Below are 17,260 nucleotides of genomic sequence, written 5' to 3' on the forward strand. Positions count from 1 at the left end.
TTAATAATGACTAGCATTGGTTAATAAGTTGGTTAATGACTAGTATTGGTTAACTAATGACTAGCATTGGTTAATAAGTTGGTATATGCTAGATTGGTTACAATGACTAGCATTGGTAATAGTGGTTATGACTAGTATTGGTTATAATGACTAGCATTGGTTAAATAATGGAAGATAGTTTGGGTATATGAGTAGATGGTTAATAGTAGTAATGATAAGTAATGGGTAGTATGAGTAGTAATGAGTAGTAATGGGTAGTTAGGGTAGTAATGGGTAGTAATGGTAGTAATGGGTAGTTATGGGTAGTTATGAGTAGTAATGGGTAGTAATGAGTAGTAATGAGTTAGTAATGGGTAGTTATGGGTAGTTATGAGTAGTAATGGGTAGTTAGGAGTAGTAATGGGTAGTAATGGTAGTAATGGGTAGTTATGGGTAGTTATGAGTAGTAATGGTAGTAATGGTAGTAATGGGTAGTAATGAGTAGTAATGGTAGTAATGGGTAGTTATGAGTAGTAATGGGTAGTTATGAGTAGTAATGGGTAGTAATGGGTAGTTATGGGTAGTTATGAGTAGTTATGAGTAGTAATGGGTAGTAATGGTAGTAATGGTAGTAATGGGTAGTTATGAGTAGTTATGAGTAGTAATGGTAGTAATGGTAGTAATGGGTAGTTATGAGTAGTTATGAGTAGTAATGGGTAGTAATGGGTAGTAATGGGTAGTTATGAGTAGTAATGGGTAGTAATGGGTAGTAATGGGTAGTAATGGGTAGTAATGGGTAGTTATGAGTAGTTATGAGTAGTAATGGGTAGTAATGGGTAGTAATGGGTAGTTATGAGTAGTTATGAGTAGTAATGGGTAGTAATGGGTAGTAATGGGTAGTTATGAGTAGTTATGAGTAGTAATGGGTAGTAATGGGTAGTAATGGGTAGTAATGGGTAGTTATGGGTAGTAATGGGTAGTAATGGGTAGTAATGGGTAGTAATGGGTAGTTATGAGTAGTTATGAGTAGTAATGGGTAGTAATGGGTAGTAATGGGTAGTTATGAGTAGTTATGAGTAGTAATGGGTAGTAATGGCAGAAAGCACAGAGTGATGGGAGTTGATTACTAACATGTTCAAACACTGAATGGATCATGAACGGTGCTGAAAGAGAGCAATGGTTCATTCCAATAACACAGATGATGTCTATCTATGGCAACTCATGACATGTGTTTTTTCCCACACACACACACACACACACACACACACACACACACACACACACACACACACACACACACACACACACACACACACACACACACACACACACACACACACACACACACACACACACACACACACACACACACACACACACACACACACAGAGTGTCTTTGAAGTCCAGCAGTGGGGGTGTCTGTCATCTCATGAAGTATTCATGTAGCATGTCAAGTGTGTGTCACGGCTGCTGTGTGTTGACACGACGAGGAGGGGGGGGGGGGGTCTGGAGCATCGCCAGTGTTTCCCGGCAACAGCATCAGTGAGGCTCCGCGCCCTTTATTTCTACCTCTTGATTTTAATCCGTTATTCCTCTTCTGCTCCCATTCATCCCCCTCTCTCTGAAGAGGAGGAGGAGGAGCATTGCGATACTGCATGAACAGACTGAGGAGCTACAGGAGAGGAGAAACCAGCACAGGAGGAACAGAAGGAAGGAAGGAAATCAGAGAGAAAGAAGGAGAGGTGAATTCATGAAATGGACATATGAAGGGAACTGGTTATGGGTGGGGGGAGGTGAAAAGGAGGTAGAGGGAATGTAAAGATCGGAGAAACAAAGGGGGATAAAAAAAGTACAGGTAGACGGAAAACAGGTCCAATGACAGGAAAACATGAGAGAGGGAAGGGGAGGGTCTTCAGGTGGAGCTGAACGGAGGGTCTTCAGGTGGAGCTGAACGGAGAATCTTCAGGTGGAGCTGAGCAGGGGGTCATCAGGTGGAGCTGAACGGAGGGTCATCAGGTGGAGCTGAACGGAGGGTCATCAGGTGGAGCTGAGCGGAGAGTCTTCAGGTGGAGCTGAACGGAGGGTCATCAGGTGGAGCTGAACGGAGGGTCATCAGGTGGAGCTGAGCGGAGAGTCATCAGGTGGAGCTGAACGGAGAGTCTTCAGGTGGAGCTGAGCTGGGGGTCATCAGGTGGAGCTGAGTGGAGGGTCATCAGGTGGAGCTGAGCGGAGGGTCATCAGGTGGAGCTGAACGGAGGGTCATCAGGTGGAGCTGAACGGAGAGTCTTCAGGTGGAGCTGAACGGAGGGTCATCAGGTGGGGCTGAGCGGAGGGTCATCAGGTGGAGCTGAGCGGAGGGTCATCAGGTGGAGCTGAGCAGGGGGTCATCAGATGGAGCTGAGTGGAGAGTCTTCAGGTGGAGCTGAGCAGGGAGTCTTCAGGTGGAGCTGAACGGGGAGTCTTCAGGTGGAGCTGAGCGGGGAGTCTTCAGGTGGAGCTGAGCGGAGAGTCTTCAGGTGGAGCTGAGCGGAGAGTCTTCAGGTGGAGCTGAGCAGGGAGTCTTCAGGTGGAGCTGAGCGGAGGGTCATCAGGTGGAGCTGAGCGGGGGGTCTTCAGGTGGAGCTGAGCGGAGGGTCTTCAGGTGGAGCTGAGCGGAGGGTCTTCAGGTGGAGCTGAGCAGGGGGTCATCAGATGGAGCTGAGTGGAGAGTCTTCAGGTGGAGCTGAGCAGGGGGTCATCAGATGGAGCTGAGTGGAGAGTCTTCAGGTGGAGCTGAGCAGGGGGTCATCAGGTGGAGCTGAACGGAGGGTCATCAGGTGGAGCTGAACGGAGGGTCATCAGGTGGAGCTGAGCGGAGAGTCTTCAGGTGGAGCTGAACGGAGGGTCATCAGGTGGAGCTGAGCGGAGAGTCTTCAGGTGGAGCTGAACGGAGGGTCATCAGGTGGAGCTGAACGGAGGGTCATCAGGTGGAGCTGAGCGGAGAGTCATCAGGTGGAGCTGAACGGAGAGTCTTCAGGTGGAGCTGAGCTGGGGGTCATCAGGTGGAGCTGAGTGGAGGGTCATCAGGTGGAGCTGAGCGGAGGGTCATCAGGTGGAGCTGAACGGAGGGTCATCAGGTGGAGCTGAACGGAGAGTCTTCAGGTGGAGCTGAACGGAGGGTCATCAGGTGGGGCTGAGCGGAGGGTCATCAGGTGGAGCTGAGCGGAGGGTCATCAGGTGGAGCTGAGCAGGGGGTCATCAGATGGAGCTGAGTGGAGAGTCTTCAGGTGGAGCTGAGCAGGGAGTCTTCAGGTGGAGCTGAACGGGGAGTCTTCAGGTGGAGCTGAGCGGGGAGTCTTCAGGTGGAGCTGAGCGGAGAGTCTTCAGGTGGAGCTGAGCGGAGAGTCTTCAGGTGGAGCTGAGCGGGGGGTCTTCAGGTGGAGCTGAGCGGAGAGTCTTCAGGTGGAGCTGAGCAGGGAGTCTTCAGGTGGAGCTGAGCGGAGAGTCTTCAGGTGGAGCTGAGCGGAGAGTCTTCAGGTGGAGCTGAGCAGGGAGTCTTCAGGTGGAGCTGAGCGGAGAGTCTTCAGGTGGAGCTGAGCGGAGAGTCTTCAGGTGGAGCTGAGCAGGGAGTCTTCAGGTGGAGCTGAGCGGAGAGTCTTCAGGTGGAGCTGAGCGGAGAGTCTTCAGGTGGAGCTGAGCAGGGAGTCTTCAGGTGGAGCTGAGCGGAGAGTCTTCAGGTGGAGCTGAGCGGAGAGTCTTCAGGTGGAGCTGAGCAGGGAGTCTTCAGGTGGAGCTGAGCAGGGAGTCTTCAGGTGGAGCTGAGCGGGGAGTCTTCAGGTGGAGCTGAGCGGAGAGTCTTCAGGTGGAGCTGAGCGGAGAGTCTTCAGGTGGAGCTGAGCAGGGAGTCTTCAGGTGGAGCTGAGCGGAGGGTCATCAGGTGGAGCTGAGCGGGGGGTCTTCAGGTGGAGCTGAGCGGAGGGTCTTCAGGTGGAGCTGAGCGGGGGGTCTTCAGGTGGAGCTGAGCAGGGAGTCTTCAGGTGGAGCTGAGCGGAGAGTCTTCAGGTGGAGCTGAGCAGGGAGTCTTCAGGTGGAGCTGAGCGGAGGGTCATCAGGTGGAGCTGAGCGGGGGGTCTTCAGGTGGAGCTGAGCGGAGGGTCTTCAGGTGGAGCTGAGCGGAGGGTCTTCAGGTGGAGCTGAGCCGGGGGTCTTCAGGTGGAGCTGAGCGGGGGGTCTTCAGGTGGAGCTGAGCGGAGGGTCTTCAGGTGGAGCTGAGCCGGGGGTCTTCAGGTGGAGCTGAGCGGGGGGTCTTCAGGTGGAGCTGAGCGGAGGGTCTTCAGGTGGAGCTGAGCCGGGGGTCTTCAGGTGGAGCTGATGGAGGACTTCCTTCTGTGGTTGAAGAGGTATCCAGTCTCCTCTGGTCTCTCCCTGGAAACCTGGAGTGCTGGCTCCGGCAGACTCCCTGGGATTTGGTTGCATGACGGGCTGAACCCTGTGTGAATATGAACTGGTTTGCTGCAGAGGACCAGTCACCTGACAGGAGATGAGGGGAAATCTTCAGGCGAATTTACACACATTTGCTATTTCCGGACAGAGTGAAATCTTGTGAAGCATTCCTCTCTCCAGGAGCTACTCTGAGAGGAGGGTCCAGCTGGATAATCAGAGATGTAAAAGGAGATAATTCACGACCCCGGTAAGGATGACAGAGGAGGGGGGTTAAACACTGAGTGCTCAGGACTTCAGTTTCAGACTAAGTATCACCAGGATCTCCTTTTGATTAATGTGAGATGCTGGAGTTATCAGAATGAATCCAGGCTTCAAACCAGCTCTGTGTTTAGCTGACGAAGAACAGAACAGAAATAAAGGGAGTTCAGTCATGGAGACGGTGGGGGTGTAAACTTTAACCATGGCTTGTAAACAAAGATCATCCCGAGCTTCTCTCACTCTGCATCTTCAGCAGGAAGTAATGAAACATGCTGAATCAGTGAGTCTGTTATTGCTGGTCTTTACACTGGGAAGGTACGAGCTCATTGTGCTGCAACACAACAACAACATACCAATCCCCAAATCTGATGCTAACGCTAGCTGTTGCTGTTAGCAACATATAACTTTATCTAGTGCAGCTACGTTAGCGTCTTGTACATGTTACAGCGTCCCAGAACTCTTGCTGATGCAGATATAGAAACACACACACACACACACACACACACACACACACACACACACACACACACACACAAACACACACACACACACACACACACACTATATTTCTATACACAGGTTATTCTATATCTGGACCGGTTTGAGCTTTCTGACTCTTCTTTTGTTAATCCTTCAGGGCGGCTCAGAAGCTCAGTCTGTCCCGCAGGAAGAAGTCCCCATCAGGCCCCGGGGCCTCCTCCCCCCCCGGCGAGGCCCCTGGGCCCCTGCTGTACACCGGGGGCTTCAGCGGGGCCCTGCAGCTCTCCCCCCCCGCCGTCCCACCATGCCTCCTCCGGGCCGGCACCAAGGTCAAGGACACGCCAGGGATGGGGAAGGTAAGACAACATGTTGGTACCCAGAATGCACTGCAGGGGGTTGGGGGGGGGGGGGGGTCATAGGTGGCCTGGATGAAGCAGCTCACAGAGCTGCTGAGTCGACGCTGAGCTGCGGAGGTCAAGTTTAAAGCCAATGACGAGCAGAGGCGATGAGAGACGATCAGTGACGATCAGAGACAAGACGATCCGCGACGAGACGATCCGCGACGAGACGATCAGTGACGAGACGATCAGTGACGAGACGATCAGTGACGAGACGATCAGTGACGAGACGATCAGTGACGAGACGATCAGTGACGAGACGATCAGTGACGAGACGATCAGTGACGAGACGATCAGTGACGAGACGATCAGTGACGAGACGATCAGTGACGAGACGATCAGTGACGAGACGATCAGTGACGAGACGATCAGTGACGAGACGATCAGTGACGAGGTGATCAGTGACGAGACGATCAGTGACGAGACGATCAGTGACGAGACGATCAGTGACGAGACGATCAGTGACGAGACGATCAGTGACGAGACGATCAGTGACGAGACGATCAGTGACGAGGTGATCAGAGACGAGGTGATCAGAGACGAGACGTTTAGAGAAGAGATGATCAGAGATGAGACGATCAGAGACCAGACCAGAAGATCGGAGACGAGACGATCGTAGATGAGAGGTTTAGAGACGAGACGATCAGAGATGAGACGATCAGAGACGAGACGATCAGAGATGAGACGATCAGAGATGAGACGATCAGAGATGATCAGAGACGAGACGTTTAGAGAAGAGACGAGACGAGGCGATCGGAGACGAGACGTTTAGAGAAGAGACGATCAGAGACGAAATGAGACGATCGAAGATGAGACGATCAGAGGTGATCAGAGACGAAATGAGACGATCGAAGATGAGACGATCAGAGGTGATCAGAGACGAGGCGATCAGAGACGAGGCGATCAGAGACGAGGCGATCAGAGACGAGGCGATCGAGACAATGAGACGAGGCGATCGGAGACGAGACGTTTAGAGAAGAGACGATCAGAGATGAAATGAGACGATCAGTGACGAGGTGATCAGAGACGAGACGTTTAGAGAAGAGACGATCAGAGACGAGACGATCGGAAACGAGACGATCAGAGACGATCAGAGGTGATCAGAGACGAGGCGATCAGAGACGAGGCGATCGGAGACAAAATGAGACGATCGGAGATGAGACGATCGGACACGAGACGATCAGAGACGAGGCGATCGGAGACGAGACGTTTAGAGAAAAGACGATCAGAGACGAAATGAGACGACCAGAGGTGAGACGATCGGAGATGAGACGATCAGAGGTGAGACGATCGGAGACGAAATGAGACGATCAGAGGTGAGACGATCGGAGATGAGACTATCAGAGGTGAGACGATCGGAGATGAGACAATCGGAGACGAGACGATCGGAGACGAGATGATCGGAGACGAGACGATCAGCGACGAGACGATCAGAGACGAGGCGATCGGAGACGAGACGTTTAGAGAAGAGACGATCAGAGACGAGACGAGACGATCGGAGACGAAACAATCGGAGACGAGACAATCGGAGACGAGACGATCAGAGACCAGACGTTTAGAGAAGAGACGATCAGAGACGAGACGAGACAATCGGAGACGAGACAATCAGAGACCAGACGTTTAGAGAAGAGACGATCAGAGACGAGACGAGACAATCGGAGACGAGACAATCAGAGACGAGGCGATCGGAGACGAGGCGATCGGAGACGAGGCGATCGGACACGAGGCGATCGGACACGAGGCGATCGGACACGAGGCGATCGGACACGAGGCGATCGGACACGAGACGTTTAGAGAAGAGACGATCAGAGACGAAATGAGACGATCGGAGATTAGACGATCGGAGACGAGACGTTTAGAGACGAGACGATCAGAGATGAGACGCTCAGAGACGAGACGATCAGTGACGATCAGAGATGATCAGAGACGAGGCGATCAGAGACGAGGCGATCAGAGACGAGGCGATCAGAGACGAGACGATCAGAGACGAGACGATCAGAGACGAGACGATCAGAGACGAGACGATCAGAGACGAGACGATCAGAGACGAGACGATCAGTGACGATCAGAGATGATCAGAGACGAGGCGATCAGAGGTGATCAGAGACGAGGCAATCAGAGACGAGGCGATCAGAGACGAGGCGATCGGAGACGAGACGTTTAGAGAAGAGACGATCAGAGACGAGATGATCAGAGACGAGACGATCAGAGACGAGACGATCAGAGATGATCAGAGACGAGACGATCGGAGATGAGACGATCAGAGATGATCAGAGATGAGACGATCGGAGACGAGAAGATCATAGACGATCAGAGACAAGACAATCAGAGATGATCAGAGACTATTAGAGACGAGACGATCAGAGATGATCAGAGACTATTAGAGACGAGACGATCAGAGATGATCAGAGACGAGACAATCAGAGAAGAGACATTTGGAGACGAGATGATCAGAGACTATTAGAGACGAGACGATCAGAGATGAGACATTTGGAGACGAGATGATCAGAGACAATTAGAGACGAACGATCAGAGACGAGACGATCAGACACAGAGACGATCAACGACGATCAGAGACAATCAGACATAAAGGACTCATACTGCTGACTCATGTCAGGGTTCAGGACTCATTATGCTGACTTATGTCAGGCTTCAGGACTCATAATGCTGACTTATGTCAGGCTTCAGGACTCATAATGCTGACTCATATCAGGCTTCAGGACTCATACTGCTGACTCATGTCAGGGTTCAGGACTCATACTGCTGACTCATGTCAGGGTTCAGGACTCATACTGCTGACTCATGTCAGGGTTCAGGACTCGTAATGCTGAGTCACACCAGGGCTCAGGACTCATAATGGTGAGTCACGTCAGGGTTTGGGACACCCTGAACCTCTGCATTGGGACTAGATATGAATGCATTGCTGTCCCTTTCTGCCCCTCTCTGATGTGGACTGGCCTCAGGTCTGGGTCATGGTGCGGGTTTGTTCGGGCCTCAGCGAGTCGTCCGACTCCATGTCTCTGCTGAAGCTGGATGGCAGGAAGAAGCTGCTGACGCTCTGCGATGCATCGGACGGACCTAGACGACCCAGAGCTCCAAAGACCTTCACCTTCGACAACATCTTCTCCCAGGATGCATCACAGGCGAGGCGGGCCCTTTATTCCTGATATCACTTGTTTACAATGTCTTCACTTTTTGTGGTTTAAATATGAGATTGGGACTTGGCAAACCAAATGTTCTGTTGTCTCCAAGTATTAAAACATCTTGATTGAGAGGCACAGCATAGACACCCTAACGTTATGGATGTGACTGTGTGTTCTGGTTGGTGGATTCTAACCTGATCTGTGTCCAGGCTGAGGTGTGTTCGGGGGCTGTGGCTGAGGTCATCCAGTCGGTGGTGAATGGAGCAGACGGCTGCATCTTCAGCTTCGGACACGCTAACCTGGGTACTCGCATACACTTCCGTTCTTAAATCCACCCGTGGGGCGTTTACTGATGTACTTTATGTCGTAGAACAAAACCTTAAAACTAAAAATGATTGACCTGTTGACCCCACCCCCCAGGTAAGACGTACACCATGATTGGTCGGGATTGCTCCACCCAGAGTCTGGGCGTGGCCCCCACAGCCATCTCCTGGCTCTTCAAGTTGATGGAAGATCGGCGGGAGAAGTCCGGCGCTCGCTTCTCTGTCAGGGCGTCGGCTGTGGAGATCTCTGGCCACGAGGAGAAACTCACCGACCTCCTGGCCGACCTCGCCTGCTCCTCGGCGGGGGGCCAGCAGGAGGCACTGGGCCCCGCCGTGTCGCTGAGAGAAGACCCCCTTTGTGGATCCCAGGTACGGAGAAACACTTGTTCGTCAACTTCAATAATTAGTATTTTATTTCACTGTACAGTATTTCAGTTATCATTTTACTCCAGCTGTGGCGACTCAACTCCCATTACAGTGAGTCTCCAAGAGGCTGAAGTTGGCCCATCTGACGAGCTCCACACCTCCTCTGTGCCCCACCCCCATCCAATTAGTCCTGACCTTCGTCCTTTTATTTTTCTTCTTTTATAACTCCCAGAGCTCCTTCTGTCCATCACTGTCTCTTCTCACTTTAATTTTCTTTCAGACCTCATTCTGTCCTCAGTTTTGTCGAAGAGAAGTCTGTGAAGTGGTATTTTGCAGCCGCAGTACTTATTAACCGTCCACCTCTTCTGCGATATGCTTCTTTATATATCCATTTCTACGGACCCAATGTCCCGGCTGTCTCAGCTGCAGAACCAGACGGAGTTGTGGGCGTCCAATGCGGAGCGAGCAGCGTTTCTTCTGGACGTCGCCGTGGCAGCGAGGGGGAACAGCCGGTTGCCGAACGACCAGGAGGCCCGCAGGAACTCGCACTTCCTGTTTACTCTGCACCTCAGCCAGGAGCGAAAGGACAACAAGGCGGCAAGTCAGTGTGCCGTCTGCCAATCAAATATCAGACTATATTCACCTCATGTAGCCACGCCCCTTTCCCCACTTCCTGTTAAAATGCTTACTTCTTAGTACTTACGGTTCAGCACCATCCTCTGTTAGTGACTGCAGGGTGACATATGACCAAAACGTTTTGACATTGAAACAAAAAAGTCAAAACTTTAAGGAAACATTTTTTTTGGGAGATATTCAGAAAAGGTCAGGATTTTGAGGAAAATGTACAAAATGTTACGATTTTCACCAAAAAGTCAAACATTTTGACGTCACACAATTTTAAGAAAACTGATTTTGAGGAAAAGTCCTGATTTTGAGGTTTTAAGAATATAGTCAGAATTTGGAAAGAAAAGCAACATTATAAACAGTGAGTTTATCAGAAATGATTCTCAGCTCCTCTGAGGTGATGTGTGTACAACATCCTCTGACTGCAGGAAGACACATGACAGTAAAATCTCATATGAGGAAAAAAAATCTGAAATTTCTAAAAAGTCTGAATTTTTAGGAAAAAAGTGATAAGAAATAATCGGAAATTCCAATTTGGAAAAGAAAAATCTGATGTTTGAAAAGCAAATCAAAAGGACAAAAGCTTGGGACAGAAAAAGTGCGATTTTTTAAAGAAGATGATTAGATCCACATGAAGAAGCGTTAGACATTTTGAAAAGAAGTCAGAATAGATGCACAGCGTTTGGGCGGGCACATAGGCCACCGACTTCCGTGCGTGACGCTTATTTTGAGAGACGAAAACTACAAATAATAACAATAACATATTAATGCAATAAAATCATTTGATTTTAATATTTCACGATCACAATAATGTTCAAATTTAGAACTACAATAAAAACGGACTAACAAAAGTAAAATGCACAGAGCCGCACAGAGCCGCACAGAGCCGCACAGAGCCGCACAGAGCCGCACAGAGCCGCACAGAGCCGCACAGAGCCGCACAGAGCCGCACAGAGCCGCACAGAGCCGCAGCATAAGGATGAAAGAGCTGCATGCGGCTCGGGAGCCGCGGGTTGCCGACCCCTGCACTAGGGGGTAGGCTACGGAGATTGAGCCCCGCCCTGCTAGGCTCACATGATTGCCGGACCTGCAAGGCTGCACTGCAAGCTGCAGATGGACATGATGAGTGCCCCTCATGCTTCGGTGTTGTCCACCTAAAGGGGGGGCTGATTGACGGTCAATGCATGAATTGCAGTTTCATCCCACATGGGCTGAAGGTGGCCCGACTTGCTGAGGTGGAGCACCCGCAGGCTGACTGTGAGCTACCCCTGTCTGGAGCAGACCTGAGGTAAGGGTGCGCTTCACAGCTAGGGGGGTCCCTCCTAGGAAAAAGGCCAAGAAGACTGAAAGCCTAAAGTGGATATGTCAGAATCTGAATTCTCTGAGATTAAGTCATCGCTCCTTAACTTTCAGCAGGTTGTATCCCGCAGGCTAAAGCTCCTACCCCACTAGAATGGGACGCAGATTCCCTGTCTACAAGGGCACCCTGTAGCCAGTTCTGTGAGGGCAGGTCCGTACAGGGAGAAGTAGATGCTTCCAACCATGCTTCTGACAGCTGTTCCCAGCGCACAGGAAGTGGTTCTAGGGCAGACTCAGAGGCTGCCCCAGCAACAATTAAGCCTATTGTCCGTATGGCACTGGCACGCTTAAGGCTGGATGACGCCCAAAAGGCAAGCACTCCAGCCAACGCTTTCTTTAGGCATGTTCCGCCACAAACTGTTTTTTCTGTGCCGCTCTCTCTGCCATACATAGAGGAGCTCCACAAGTGCTGGCCAAACCCCAACTCCCTCTCTCACCACACCAGTGACAGCAGAGCTTTGACTTCTATGCAGGATGTCAGCAGGCATGGACTGGACCGGATGCCCCCAGTCGAGCCAGCCATTGCCTCCTTAAATGGGGCACCAGAGGAGGTCTTGAGGCCTGATGCTCTCTGCCCAAGGCCACAGTGTCGCATTACTGAGGACCTTCTAATAAAGTCTTATGATACAGCTGCACGGATGGGCCGTATAGGGAACTCTTTATCCCATCTGTTATTGTCCCTTTCCCAGTCCTTACAGTCCTCCATTACAGATACTTCTGTTCAGAATCTCAATGATGCATCTCTGCAGGCGTTCGCCTTCATGACGAGAGAGCTGGGTAAACTAATGTCAACACTCACACTGGCTCACCGTCGGGTATGGCTGGCGCAGTCCCCGCTTTCAGAGCCAGGCTGGCGAGCCCTCCGTACTCTTCCTGTAATTCCGGGGGAGCTGTTTGGCCCGGCAGCACAGCAAGCCTTGGATCGTGGCATCCAGGCAAACAAGACTCGGCAGCAGTTAGCTAGCTTGCGGAGACCCACGCGACAATACAGACAGCGACCGCCACAGAGTTATGGCCCCAATCGCCCTCTTCTGCCAGCCCCTGCTGGTGGCTATCCGAGGAACTCGTACTCTTCTCAGAAGCCACATCAATCCCGCCGAGCGCCCGCAGGACCGGCGCCTTCGATGCAGAAGGGCCGGGGCTCTGGGTTTCACCCCCCCAGGGGCCCAAAGGGGCAGGGTGGGAGGCGCTGAGTTTTTGGGGCCCGGCTGTCGGACGCTTCTTTCAGTGGCAACTCAGCTGCTGGGAAAGCTGCACTGGGTGGTGGTTACGCTTTCCCGGGGGTACAATATCCAATTCCGACGTCGGCCCCCAGTTTTCAGGGGGATCAGACTGACTACAGTCAGCAATCCCACAAAGAGTCAAGCCCTCAGCCAGGAGATATACATCCTCCTGGAGGAGGGGGCAATCAAAGCCATAGATCTTCAGATACAGCAAATTGGGTTTTACTCAGTTTATTTTTTAATTCCAAAGAAAGAGGGTGGGTTTCGCCCTATACTGGACTTACGAGGGCTGAACAGTTTTCTAAAAGTGAAGCCCTTCCTGTCTGAGGACAGCAGATGTGCTTCAGGCTGTGACACGGCAAAGCTGGTTCACATCCATCGATTTAAAAGAGGTATATGTTCACGTCCCAATAGCACCCCAACACGGGCAGTACCTGTGCTTTGCGTTCGAAAGGGCAGGCTTATCAGTTCAAGGTGCTCCCATTTGGCCTATCTTTAACCGCACGGGTCTTCACAAGGTGTATACAGGCGGTGCTTGCCCCATTACAAGCCAGAGGCATCCAAATCCTCCGGTATTTGGACGATTGGCTGATGGGCCATGTGTCACGGTTGGGGTTGACAGTCAACCATGCAAAGAGTTGTCTTGTACCCAGTTAAAAGGTTGGCTTCCTGGGCATGTCCCTGGACTCCATCCGGATGCTAGCCTCACCGGCTCCAAGGCAGATAGAGGCCATACTCACCTCAATTTCAAAAAGACAGGAAGGTGAAATACAGCCTTTTTCTCCGGCTGTTGGGGATGCTGACGTCAGTGACACAAATAGTGCCACTGGGTTTACTCCACGTGCGGCCATTCCAAATTTGGACCGGGGGTCTCCACTTAGGTCCACAGTTACACAGATCCAGGAAGATCAGGGTGTCCAGCTGATGCCTAAATGCATTACGGGAGCGACAGTGCGTACCTGGTCAGAAGTGTCACACTGGGGTCAATCCCCTCACGCCGCGAGGTGGTGGTGACAGACGCTTGGTTCTCTGGCTGGGGGGTAGTATGGCAACACAGAGCAGTGAGCGGGCTCTGGAGTGCTCAGGAGAGGGCACATCACATAAATGTGCTCAAGCTCCTTGCTATGTATCTAGCACTCCGCAAATTCCTGCCATATGTGAGAGACAGGCAGTGTTGATACGTTGTGACAACAAGTCAGCTGTCTACCATGCCAACCATCAAGGGGGCACGAGGTCGTCCCCATCATTGCAAGTTGCGCGGCAAATCCTTGTCTGGGCCTTCTCTTACTTTTGCAGCCTCAGGAGCCACAGATCATTGTGGCGGATTTTCTCTCCCTCCAGAAACCTCCTTCGGGAGAATGGAGACTCCACCCAGCGGTGGTAGAGGCAATATGGGGCAAATATGGCATAGAGGTGGATCTGTATGCTTCAGAGTCCACAACAGTGTGCCCCCTCTGGTTCTCACTGATGGAAGCAACCAGTCCTTTGGGACAGGATGCCCTGGCCCATCCATGGCCAGATCGGCTCCATTTCCACCGTTTCCGTTGATAAAGGCAACTCTACACAGGATTCACCAAGGCAACCACAGGCTTCTGTTGGTTGCCCCAAACTGGCCAGGGAGACCATGGTTTCCAGCGATGTACAGGCTACTGGAAGGAAATCCATGGTGCCTGCCCAGGAGACAGGGCTTGCTCTCACAGCTGGGGGGCAACATCTGGCATCCGACACCAGAATGCCTACAACTCTGGGTTTGGCCCCTGAAGGGCATGACCCACTCTTAATGGCAAGTGACCATGAGGTAATTCGGACTGTCATTGATTCAAGAGCCCCCTCTACCAGGGCGCTGTATGCCAACAGATGGAAATTATTCACAGAGTGGTGTGGGGCTTGCCTGAGGCTTCCTCAGTGCCCATAATCCTGCGTTTTTTACAGTCGTTGCTGGAAAGAAGACTATCGGCTTCCACCTTGAGGGTCTATGTGGCTGCTATTTCAGCCAGGCATATTAAGGTTGATAACCAGACTGTTGGGGCGCACTCTTTGGTAGGTCAATTTCTTAAATGTGCCCAACGGCGAAACCCCCCTCGGGCTTTCAAGGTTCCCTCATGGGACCTGCCTCTGGTGCTGGAAGCCCTCCTTTCCCCACCCTGTGAACCCCTTGAGCAGGTAGTGCTTAAATGGCTTTCGGCAAAAATTGCTTTTCTTTTAGCGATGGCATCAGCCAAGCGTGTGCGTGAGCTTCACGCCTTATCAGTGAGTGAAAAGTGCATACGCTGGTACTCGGGTGGCACAGGTGTAGCACTCTGGCCTAACCCATCTTTTTTACCAAAGAGGCTGCCTTCCAGCCACTTAAATCAGGTCATAGATCTAGCAGCTTATGACTCCTCTGGCTTGCAGAACGCGGGAGCTGCTTCGGCAGAGCTGCTCTGCCCAGTGAGGGCTTTGAAATATTATATACAGGCAACTGCTGGCTTTCACTACTCTGATGGCCTGTCTGCTACGGGGGCCCTAAGAAAGGGCACGCACTGTCCAAACAGAGGCTTTCTAGGTGGGTTGTTGAGGTAATCGAGGAGGCATACAGATCAAGAGGTCTGCCTTTGCCTCTTAAAGTTAGAGGCCACTCCACCAGGAGTGTCTCAACCTCCTGGGCAGCATTACGAGGCGTACCTTTAAGTGACATTTGTGCAGCGGCCTCCTGGGCTTCACCATGCACCTTAGCCCGTTTTTACCGGGTCAATGTTGCTGCCTCCTTCACAGTGGCGACAGCTGTCCTTCAGGAACCCTCAGGCCGCTCCCAGTAAGGTGGGCACTGGATTCCTCGTGAATCCAGTGCCCACCTTGTGTTGGTAATAGTCATCCAGTTTTAAGCACTGCCTCTGGCGGTTAGTAAGAATGAAATAGAACGATAGTTACGCATGTAACTACGGTCAACCCAGCTCACATGTGACTTGATATTATTAAATACTCGACCTGCGCATGCGCGAGATGGATAACATCCAGTGTTAAGCACTGCCTCTGGCGGTCATCCAGAATTCATAGAACCGTAGTTACATGCGTAACTGTTGAATAGTGGGACATTTAAAAAACAAAATTTGAAAAGAAGTGATAAATATGAAGAAATAGTCGGCAATTCAAATTTGATTAAAATAATTTGAAAGATTCCTGCAGCTCGGAGTCCTGCAGCTCGGAGTCCTGCAGCTCGGAGTCCTGCAGCTCAGAGTCCTGCAGCTCGGAGTCCTGCAGCTCGGAGTCCTGCAGCTCGGAGTCCTGCAGCTCGGAGTCCTGCAGCTCAGAGTCCTGCAGCTCAGAGTCCTGCAGCTCAGAGTCCTGCAGCTCGGAGTCCTGCAGCTCAGAGTCCTGCAGCTCAGAGTCCTGCAGCTCGGAGTCCTGCAGCTCAGAGTCCTGCAGCTCAGAGTCCTGCAGCTCAGAGTCCTGCAGCTCAGACCGGCGGGGTGAACTCAGCCCTCTGATGCGAGAGGTTGATTGTTTACACCATCATTTCTTAATGATATGAGCAGGCGGTAAAATAAATAGGAGTAACAGATTACATTTCAGAGATGCTCTGGTATTGAGGAGAAGATGCTGAACTGAATACTACAGACTCTATCTTCCGCCTGGACTTATTGCTTGACTTGAAACTCGACACATGACTTGGGCTTAAAGGCTGCTTAATCATCTGCTTTACCCTAAAAGGGACCATCATTCCCCCCACTTCATAACTGACATTAACACAATCTTTTTTCTACATTTTCTGACATGTTGTGTTTAAATATAATAATGAGCCTAATGCTAACTGTTGGTGAGTTTAGCAGAAATCTACAGACAGAGTATAATATTCCCCCCCTCCCCCCCTCTGTGTCTCAGTGTGTGGCGGGAGTCGTCTCCACCTGCTGGATTTGGGGAGCTGTGAGACGGACATCAGCAGGACGAGGGAGGGGGGGGGAGGTCAGTGTCTGTCTCTGTCAGCGCTGGGAAACGTCATCCTCGCCCTCGCCAACGGGGCCAAACACGTCCCCTACAGGTAGCAGCTCGCTACTAATGAACCTTGCGGGGTCAGAGGTCACACAAACAAAACAACAGATGGACCAAATGCCACCGGGGGGGGGGGGGGGGGGGGGGCAGAAATGATGAGACGATGAGGTGAGGGCAGTCCGGCAGGTCTGAGTTTTTTCGTGGCGTCTAACAGAGAGCAACACAACAAAAAGAACCTCCTTGATACCAACATCACACTTATATATCCTCAGCTAATGTTGAACTGGTGAATCAATCACTTTGTTTTCCAGCTTTTATTCTGGTGTTGTATCTTGCACCATGTCTCCCCGGGTTTCTTAAGCAAGGGATGGTGTCTCAGCGTCTATGATCTGCAGTTCAATCTCCAAAAACGTGAGGTGGAAACGTTCTTTATGCACAAACTCCACAGGAATAAAGGTTCTTTAAGGTGTTTTGTGGAACCCGTCCCAGGGTGTACTATTAATGATATCATCTGGTATCTATAAAGGCAGCTGATTGATTCACTTTCAATTCCTCCAAACCACAAGTGTTGTTCTGGTTACAGAAACTGGGATTGCAGTTTGTAGATTGTCGATCAGATCCTCATTTCTTCACTCTTTTTTCAAAGGCAGTACATTAATGGATGTCTCACCACACTCCTGACTGCAGATGATACGTGGGCTGTAGTTCAAAGGTT

At 51.2% G+C, this 17,260-nt stretch overlaps 1 protein-coding gene across 1 annotated transcript in view; it reads left to right on the forward strand.

Moving 5' to 3' along the window:
• Window positions 1-17,260, forward strand: part of LOC134877191 (kinesin-like protein KIF26A) — a 32,433-nt gene that overhangs the window by 5,565 nt on the left and 9,608 nt on the right. Inside the window, exons 5-10 of the mRNA XM_063902610.1 lie at window positions 5,298-5,496; window positions 8,502-8,681; window positions 8,891-8,984; window positions 9,102-9,373; window positions 9,794-9,971; window positions 16,438-16,594. Of these exons, the coding sequence (XP_063758680.1) occupies window positions 5,298-5,496; window positions 8,502-8,681; window positions 8,891-8,984; window positions 9,102-9,373; window positions 9,794-9,971; window positions 16,438-16,594 (1,080 nt within the window). The remainder of the gene's footprint in view (window positions 1-5,297; window positions 5,497-8,501; window positions 8,682-8,890; window positions 8,985-9,101; window positions 9,374-9,793; window positions 9,972-16,437; window positions 16,595-17,260) is intronic.

The sequence above is a fragment of the Eleginops maclovinus genome, chromosome 15 (assembly GCF_036324505.1).
Source record: "Eleginops maclovinus isolate JMC-PN-2008 ecotype Puerto Natales chromosome 15, JC_Emac_rtc_rv5, whole genome shotgun sequence".
In the NCBI taxonomy this organism is placed as follows: Eukaryota; Metazoa; Chordata; class Actinopteri; order Perciformes; family Eleginopidae; genus Eleginops; species Eleginops maclovinus.